The sequence below is a fragment of the Gracilinanus agilis genome, chromosome 2 (genome assembly GCF_016433145.1).
Source record: "Gracilinanus agilis isolate LMUSP501 chromosome 2, AgileGrace, whole genome shotgun sequence".
In the NCBI taxonomy this organism is placed as follows: Eukaryota; Metazoa; Chordata; class Mammalia; order Didelphimorphia; family Didelphidae; genus Gracilinanus; species Gracilinanus agilis.
In genome coordinates, this window is record NC_058131.1 from 488,760,898 (window position 1) to 488,771,125 (window position 10,228).

The 10,228-nt window shown below is 34.7% G+C and overlaps 1 protein-coding gene across 1 annotated transcript in view; it reads right to left on the reverse strand.

Annotated features, from left to right (window-relative positions):
• CEP128 (centrosomal protein 128) overlaps window positions 1-10,228 on the reverse strand; it is a 499,758-nt gene that overhangs the window by 80,732 nt on the left and 408,798 nt on the right. Inside the window, exon 18 of the mRNA XM_044659982.1 lies at window positions 5,552-5,601. Within this exon, the coding sequence (XP_044515917.1) occupies window positions 5,552-5,601 (50 nt within the window). The remainder of the gene's footprint in view (window positions 1-5,551; window positions 5,602-10,228) is intronic.

Genomic DNA, 10,228 nt, shown 5'->3' on the forward strand with positions numbered 1-10,228 from the left:
TTGGCTATATACTAGGAAATGCGGAGACATTGCAATATCAGAACTCTCTGGTCTAACAATGTTAGTCCAATTCATTTACCCACATCATTGATTCTCCCTAGTGATTTCTTTTGCTTAGGTTTATGTGAATACAGCCCAGATTTCCCTTTGCAAACTGCTCCTACATTAAGATGAGATGCTCTAACAGTCAAAGAATCCCCAAAGCCTATAATTCTAGTGCCTTTCCTACATATACTTTTTCCCTATAGGGAATAAGTCTTTTTTCATTATTCTTCATCTTCACTCTATTTACAATGGCTGTCCCCATGCCTGGAATGCATTCTTTCCTCATGCCCATGTTTTAGAGCTCCTAATTGGATTTCCAAGACTAGGCCCAAGCACTACTTTCCACATGAGGCCTTTCTTGATTTCCTCAGCTACTACTGCCCTCTCTTCCAAAATAACTCTTTTGTACAAAATTACATTTGTACTGTTTACTCCTCCAAGAGAATTTAAGCTCTTTGAGGGCAGGGATTATTTTTCTTTGCTTTTTGAATCTCCTCAATACTGAGCACATTTCCACATTTCCACAATTACTGAGCACAGAGTAGACCCTTACTTAAAGCTTCTTGATTTATTGATTGTTTAGTTACCTTGCCTTCTTGGGGCTCAAATTAAACAAAGGATACATGAAATATTTTCTCCTCTTTCTTTTTTTAACATTTCTAATAGACCTAATAATATTAAATCTAAATAACCTAATAAATCTAGCTTAAAAAATCCTGTATGGAAGGGTTATATGGAAGTTTGTTTTAAAGACAAAATAAAAAAAAAAGGAAATACACATAATATAGCTCATTGACAGGAGAAAAAAAGTACTTGAAGAAGAATCTAGCTTCTGGAACAATTTTTAGAAACCAGTAGCATATCTTAAAATATAAACCTTATTTCCCTCTATTACTAAAGTATTCCTTACCGATTTCTAAGGAAAAAACCAACATCAGTAAAATGTAGAGGGAAAAAAATGCAGAGGCAACCATACAGCATTCAAATTACAGGTCCCAAACCTGAAATGTTTTCTTGTTCCTTGTGACTACAAAGCAATGAGACTGATTTCTTTTCATGTCCTGCCTTGTGAAATCAATCCGTCTCATTGCTTTAGAGTCATGCCTCACACATACTCCCTCCTTTATCATGATGGATATAGTAGCTGCCCAAAGAAACATATTCCCTTCTTCAAAATGTTGCTAAAAAGCCAAGTTTAGAGTTTTTATTAAAATGGGAACCCTCAGGACTCGGATGTGGCCTTTTTACCGGTCAAATTTTCAGAATGGAGTAGCAAGTGATTTAGGCCAAAGCTAGCAAAAGGGACTAGTCCAAGAGGAAAAATGAGCAAGGGAAAAATGTGTTCATAACCATAAAGTCATATCCCTACTTCAAACAACTCTGGAACAGAAAGCCATATTGGCATAAGAGGAGGGACAAACCTTTTTGTCAAAAAACTGAATGTGTTTTGCAGACACTCTGTATTTAATGGCTGTCAGCAATGAGCATGTTGACGTTTTTCACCAATTAAATATGATGCTGACTCTTTTGGCTGGAGTTTTCATGCCTGTACTTTGCAAAGCAACGTGGAAGAAAATGAAAGACAAGGGAAAGGAAGATTATACTTTCTTGACAAAATTTGTTCAAAAGGATTAGGGTGTTTATTTACATTTATAGTAAATTTGGGGTGAATAAACCACCTTTCATGTTTATGTTCCATGCTTATTCAATCTGAAGTGAGTTAAAGTGGAGATATGCTGGTTTCCATGGGTTTCAAACTCTTATGCAAATGGGATTCTGATACCACACCAACACATTTTTAGTAAAAGGCAATAAGATTCTAAAAAGAATTTTAACTGTGAATGAATGTCACAACAATGAGGAGACAATGCTAAGTTCCAATGAAGAATTCTTACAATTATAGGCAGCATTGTTTGCCTCCATTTTTTATGATGCTTCAGAAGAATGAAAATAACTTTTTCTTTTCACTATTTGTTCTTTTTCATGTTTCCAAGCACTGATTTCCATTACCCACGCAGATATTAACTGAAGGTTAAGTTTTATCTACTAAGTTCATTTCATTGCTTTTTTCTTTACTATGAATTTTCACTTTAAAGACTAGTTAAATTTAAAGGAGAACTTGCATATATGTTTTTAAGTTATAGCCCAAAAAAAGGGAGTAGTGATGGTGAGGCATCTTCAGAGATAAACATTGTCAGAGAAGTATAAAAATATTTGATTTAAAAAATATTTTTATTAAACAATAATTGCTGGGGTCCACAGACTAGCACTCAGTATATTTTGGAAGAGAAAAATGATGAAAAAATAATTCATTAAACAGCAATCTTTTCTTTTGGATTAAAGACTTAGTAGGTTTGAAGAATCTTAATGCAAGAATGGCTCTAAAAAGGAAGTCTATTATCAATTATGATGAAAGGATAAATAACAATAGGTGAATGAAATCATCTTTAGTATAGATGAATAGAGGTTTGCCAACATTGTAAATTAAGATAAAGTATTTAGCCAAGGTTTTTGGAATAACCTAATCCATACAAAACACTTCAGCAAGGCAGTTTTATGCTTTTGATTATATAGATGAGAAAGCAAATATAGCAAAATTAATCAACTCACCCAAGGTTATACAGTGAGTCAGTGGTAAAGACAGGACTAAAATCTCAAAGTTCTCAACCTTTAATTTTAATTCTACACGTCTTTAGAACTTTTTTTTCAGAACTTTTTTTCAATGAACAAAACTTGACCTTTTTTTCCCATCTATCCTTTCCACTACATTGAAAAAGGAAAAATAAAACCTTTTTAACATAAATGCAAACATATTTGCTATTCTATTTCCCAAAATTTACAGCCCCAAATCCTGCTAAAAGAAAATGGTGCCAATTTATTAGATTACAATGCATTACTTGAATGGTTATCATCACTAAGATATCTAAATGCAGAAAACATAACACAAGAATATAGGCATTTTCATGGGTCATTTTTTTTTTCAAATTAAAATCTTAGTTTCTAAGATTTTAATTTGAAGAACAGATGACTACCCACATTGGAAAAAAGGAATTTCCTTATCAAGAGTTTCTTATGATAATGAAATCAGGTGGTAGTAGAGGATAGAAGGGACTAGCACGCACAATCACAAAGAGTTGAATATAACTGAACAACTACAATAAAATACCAATGAAAATACAAATTTGGTTCCAAAGAACAAGAAGACTTTATTTTTTAATTACAATTTTTTCATCAATTTCATGAAAAAACAATTTTTTATCCTTCATTTTTTTTAAGTTTGAGCCAAATTCTCACCCTCTCTCCCCTCTTCATTTCCCTGTAATAGCAATAAATCTGAAGTAGATTTTACATGTGTAATAGTGTAAAACATAACAAGAAACCTTTCTATTAAAAGTCTAAAGACTAGAGGGCTTCTATTTTTAAAATTTGTCATAGTGATAAGCTATGTAACTACCTTAGGAGAGAGTAGGTTCCTTAACACCTTAAAGGGTATTAGGTTCCTTAATACTTTAAAATTTCTTAAAAGGGTTAGCATGAAACACTAATTGCCACTATTAAGAGGCAGCAGTTAAAGCTGCTAGTCTATCATTAGACAACATCCTAGATAGTATACATTTGTGAATGCCCATGGGTTGTGTGTTTGGTGTACCAAAGCTCTATAACATTAACGGGCATTTATTTCACTTAATGGACATTTCAAAATAAATTGCTGGCAAGGTTTCTAAACATCTGAGCATCAGTATAGGCTATTAAATTAAATGAAAAACCTGGATCCAAACAGCTCCTATTCTGAGAAAGTAAGCATTTGAAAAGGTTGTGTTGCCATTCTAAGGGCTAGCACTAGACATAACCAGAATGCACCCAAGACAATTAGTGCTTTTTATTTTATACATTGCTGAGGTAATTAAGACTTAGTTATTTATTCTTAACAATATAAATTACTCATGTTAATTTCTTAAGGGTGACAAGAATCAGGGCTGTTTTTGATATTCCTCTAGGTACCAGAATGGAACACTATGGATCCTTGGTTTTCTTATATCTGGCTCTGATTTAGTGTATTTAAAAGAATTTATTTTTTCTATAAAGGAAAGAATTAAATAGTTATTACTCCTAGTTAAATAAAACTACAGTCTTCTGCTTGAGCTTACACATATAAACACATACATACCCAGAAGATAAATCACTAAAATAATCATAGAACAAATCTCAGAGTTCTTCCCTTGCACTTAAAGTCTACATCAATCTGATTTCATTTATCAGATCCAAGATTTGATTCTCACCCAACTCTTCAGTCATTGCTCAGCTCCAGTGGGCCATTATAGAACTCTCTTTCCAAATGTACTGGCTGACTTCAGGTATGGGAAGAACTCAAGTTGTGCAAGTGATTTTAAGTTCTTGATCCACAACATGACATTACTCAGATTGATTTTATCATGTGAGGCTAGCCCATGATGTTTCCATTAATAAACACAGGCACTTGAGATGCCCTTTGGCAAGAGATACCACAGGAAAATGAAACAAGAGATTTGAGAGAACTCATTTTTACTCATCTGAAAACTCCTGTCAAGGCTTCTGGTAAGTATGGTGCTTATAGAACCGAACATCCAAGTACAAGAAAGGGTAGCAAATAATATTGAGTATTTGGAAATATCACCAAATATGTCATTAAATACATACATACATACATACATGCACCATTCTAAGACACTGAGGAGGAGATGACATTCATAGATATGGTCTATTGAGCCCTTTATCCAAACAAATAAGATTTAAGGTAGTGATGGAGAACCTTTTAGAGACCAAGTGTCCAAATTGCAACCCTCACTCCGCACATGAGTCCCACCCCCCGCCTTACCCCAGACAGGGGAGGGAGGAAGCCTTCTCTTTGGGGAGAAATTTCCTCAGGCATGTGGAGAGGGGGAGGGAAGCAGCCCTCTTAGGCATGCATGCCATAGGTTCGCCAACATGGCTTTCAGACGTTATCTCCCATTATTATCACTGCTTAGGGATAGAGGAAGGTCCTTGAAAGCAAGTTGGTCCCAGTTTCTAATATCACTAGTCTCTATGTTATATATCAGGGTTGTAAGAGGCTCTCTTTGGTATGGTGAAAGTTGGATAGAATAAATACTTAGATAGAGATCTCAATATCTGAAGGAACCACAATTTCTTCATAGTAGATGATGCTGCCAACAATGCAGATCTCAAGTATTACCATGCATAGCAGAGAGTCTTCATAAGTCTTTGTGTGGCTCTGAAAGTGGGAGATCAAAAACTTGTCTAATCTCTCCATCTTCATATTACCACCACCAACTTCTCTACACCTATGTAGAATCCTCATATGCCAAGAAGCCCAATTTTGTTTTTGTGTCCAGCACTGCAATTTTCAGCATATTGGCAGGTGTGTGAAAACAATCTATACATTTAGTATCACTAATAAAAGCACATATATATTGGGTTTTAAGTATAAATAATTCAGAAGGAAGGTTACTCAAATTCATGGCTTTACCTGTAGATATTCCATTTCTTCTTCTTTTTTCTGATTCTTCGTTAGAAGATCTGTAACAAGATAGATAAAAATAATTCCTAAATATAATGAAAAAATGAGTTACCTTTCATGAGTGATCTGATTTCATTCAGTATCTATGTGATAAAAGCCAAAGTGGGGAGCTAGGGGAGGGTAATGGATTGCCCAGGTAACTGGTGAAATGGTGATGGTGACAGAAGCCTTGAAAACTTCAGTTTGTCTCTTGGAATCCTTATATTCCTTTAAATCCTAGCACATTTGCTATTTTCTACATGAGGACCTTGCTAGTCTGATAGATTTAGAAAGGGGAGGGAACTTAGAAGTCAACTAGGCTACCCCTTTGATATTACCAATGAGGAAAATGAGGCCTTTGGAAATGGAGGGGCTTGTCCAAGGTCTTAAAGGAGTAGAACAAATATTTGATTTGAAAGATCTCTGTCTTTAAATTCAGCACTTTCTAATATTCCATCTCTATCTTCTGATCCCCTTCATTTAGTTGTCAGAGCTTTCTCTGCCTCCCCAAATATTTGGCACCTATCCATATATATTTGGTGTCTATGTATATATGAATGGATTATTGTTCTTTCTTTGACCCTTCTCCCACTTTTAGTAAGCTCCTTGAGTGGAGGGGCTGTTACTTCTCTGTTTTTATATCTACAGTGTCAGGAAATTGCCTGATATATAGTAGACACTTAATAATTACCTGAACATTAAGAATGAACAATTAGCTGAATAATTTCTGAGTGAACAGCTTGACTGCAAACAGCATGAAATAGACTAGAATATAGCTGTACATCTTCAATAACAAATATTTTATTTGCTTTGTTCACTGTTTCTAAAGCTTCCAAATAACTCAAATTATCTGTTTTTAAAGGAAAATTCTTAGAAATAAACATTTTGCTCATTAAATACAACTTCTCTAGCCAAGTTCTACCTCAGAGACAATTTTTAAAAATTATCATTTTAGAGCCCATTGGAATGATGAGTAGGAGGCAAAAGTGAATCTCTTAATGGAAGAAACATTAACTTGGAACATAAGAGTAACAATAATGATCACTTCCCACCAGGAGAGTAGGAATCATTGAAATTACATTGACCAAGAAATTGGCAACATCTTAGAGAAATCAATGGTTAAAAAGGGAAAGCACTCAATCAAAGAGACCTAGGATGGGTATGACTATGGTGTCTCAGTGTCCCACATTCATTTATGAACTTGCTATAAAGGAAAATCTGTTTGGCACAGAGTATTTGCTGCCTACAGCTATACCACCTGGTGCTATGATCTTATTAGATCTCACAAACTAAAGAGGGTTGGGCTGAGTCAGAACTTGGATGGAAACCGACAAGAAACACCTACAGCAGCACACATTAAAATATTAGCATTTACCTTACTCTGCTGATTGATATAGCTCACCAAGATGTTATGCCACACGAAAGAAAAATATAACTTGCAAAAATTCAATAAATGTCACAGAAAGATGAATGCAAACATTTTAGTGGGCACCACTCTATGTGTAGCAGGAAGCAGTAATTCGGTGGGTGGCAAAGTTATGTAAGGCAAGGTTATGTACTATTCAGCAAAGAACATACTAGACATGGTTTATTTCACAGAATCCGAGAATTTTAGAGTTGAAAGGCGCCTGAGAGGTCATCTAATCTGAACTCTACAGTATTCCTGATAAGCGACCACTTTGAACAAAAAGGAAGCATTGGAGGCAGCTCTTCAAATTTTAGAATAGTTTTAATTGCTAGGAGGTATGCTGCCAATTCTAGAAGGCAGCTTAAGGGTACCTTCATAATTTCTGCCCACTGCCCCTCATTTTCCCTCTATGGAAAATTAAGACAAAGTCTAATCCTTTTTTGTCATATGATAACCCTTCAAACATCTGAGCAAATAGCCATAGTGATACCCCCAAAATGCCATAAGTGGAATTTCAGAATTCCTGGAGACATAGCTGAGTAGTGGAGATGATCTTTTGAGGCTCTCTAGCTAAAGGCTGCAAGAGAGTAGCAAGAATGAAGGCAGAAAGAAATGAGAAGAGTCTTTGTTCTGTAACCTCACAGGTATGTTTCTGAAGAAACCTCTTACAAAATGAGTTCTATTAATTAAAAAATTAAGATAAATCAGAACATCATGGCATGCCCTGTTATAGGGGTGGGGTTTTGGTAGTCAAGATACTGAAAAGCTCTATAGGAGAAAACTGTGGGAAAGAAAAGTAACCAGTGTGTCAACTCTATATTTTTAATAAATTATCATGTTAAGGGTTTATTATAATCATTCAACATCCTAAGGAAGTTGAATGTAACAAATAGCACCTTGTTTAATCCACAAATACAACCTTTAGCCACACTTGAATTTTTCAACAAACACCTATACACATACTATGAATAGGAAAAGATAAGCATAAATTAAGGCTTTTTTGGGGGGGAGATATAATAATAATAATGTTAGATATAGCTTTAGAATTACATAGAATAGTGAGCATACGGGAGATATTTTTTTTATCTCTCCATATGCTTGAAGTGGGGAAATTATAATAAGGATCATACTGGAAAATAAGTCTTGTTATATTAGTTTAGAGATAAGAAGTAGAGAAGGTAGCTTGAGAAAGAATTGGAGTTTCAAGCTGAGCTGAGACAGTGTCAGTTTCAAATGTTGACAGTTGCAATTGTTTTTCTCTGGCAATTGGCAGAGTCACAGACAGAGGCTGCTCTCAGGGACTCTCTCTGAGGGCTTGGAGGAGATAACATCTTTGCCTCTCACTCTATCACTATCTGAGGTAGAAGGAAAGGAGGGAAAGACCTGAAGGAGCTTAGTGTTTTCTTTTTCCAACTTGGGAAACACTATTGACTATCTATTACTATTTTATAGATCGCTTTAACTCTGACCAAAGAAAACCCTGGTCTTTAATTTGAACTCTGAGTCTGTTAAGGTTGAGTCTCAACTTGGTTCTTGGCGAGACTCGGCCAGCTAACTTTTGTTATTTTTATAATTTGGAGGTGAAGTTAAGAATTATAAGGATAATAGTGTTAGTTTATTTAGAATAGTAAGTATTTGGGTTAGTCAGATCAGGACAGATCAGTGTAGCCTGTGGAACAGGAGAAGCATTTCCTTGTGGAACCAGGGAGTTTTATTTGGGTGGAGTTAGAATCTCTTAAAGTTAGAAATCCTTTTTATCCTTATATTTTTCAATAAATATTTTATTTTTTATAACAAGAATTTCTTTAGTATCCTTGTGCCTGGCCCTGAAGGGAAGTTCACTTAGGACCTTTACTTCACTGATATAAATTGAAGATACTTTGCAAGCACAGCAAGCAGAGTATCAAAATCAGTTTATAATCAATAATCAATTCATTGACATTTTATTTTTACAGAAAGGAAAGCTAGTTAATGAGTAAAGAATCTAAGGATATTCCACTTATATGATTCAAATCACTGTTAATCTTGGGTTACATGAAGATATAATCTTTCTGAGAAGGAAATATGAAAATTTTATATACCTTTCCAGGCTCCTTTTCATGAAATATTAGTGTCTCAGGCTGCTATCGGGGTCTGAAAAACCAGATTACCCTAAGAGATTATCTGTTAACAGTTAAAACACCTTCTTTAGATGTGTCCAACAAAAACATTGCAAAGAAAGTATTAAACTTTTGAAAAATGTCTGTTATTTTAAAATCAGAAGACAAAAGGCAGTTGCAACTAACTAAGGATAATGGTTCTCCTTAGAGGGGAAAAAAAAGACTTGGCAGTATTGACATTATTGTGTGTCCAAATGCAACAAGAAATATTACAAGGGCTGTTTGGAAATTTTTCACAATAAAGTGCCAAATATGAATATTTACAAAAAGATTACCATGAAAAAAATCTGCAGTTTATATTGCACTATAAATGACGGAGAAATTCTATGAAAAAATCATCAAGACATCTCACATTAAATCAAAATCTATTCTGACATAAGCTGAGTGACCCCAATACAACAGTGGGCATAAATGAGGGTGCTGAAAAATACAATGGAAATAATGATTCAGGAATAAGGAATGAGAGAAGACAAAGATATGTACACAACAAAGAATCTTCATTCTTATACATCATGAATAATTCTGAGAAAAAAGGATGTTTCTGGATATGGTGAATCCTCAGTAACACTGAAAAAACTAAATTATATGTGCTTAATGGATAGCAAGTGACTCATTAATAATATAGAAGTCATTTCTGAATCATCTATTTATGAAGAGTCAAATAGACCACAGATTTGTTGAAGCAAAATTAAAAATGAATGCAAAATAATAATAGCTAATCTTCATATAAAACTTAAAGGTTTACAAAGCACATTACACATTTAATTATCACAACAACCAGGTAGATGATATTATTTATTTCCATTTTGCAGATGAAGAAACTGCAGCTGAGAAAGATTAAAGGACCTGCATAGGGTAAAATCAGAAGAATGAAAAAATGCAAAAATTATATAGTGTATACTTACTACTACAAAGTGAGCTATTTGAACAAATTGTAGAAGAAGAAAGCAGATGGAGGAGGAGGAGGAGGAGGAGAAGAAGAAGGAGAAGGAGAAGAAGTAGAAGGAGGAGGAGGAGGAGGAAGAGAAGAAGGAGGAGGAGAAGAAGGAGGAGGAGGAAGAGGAGGAGAAGGAGGAGAAG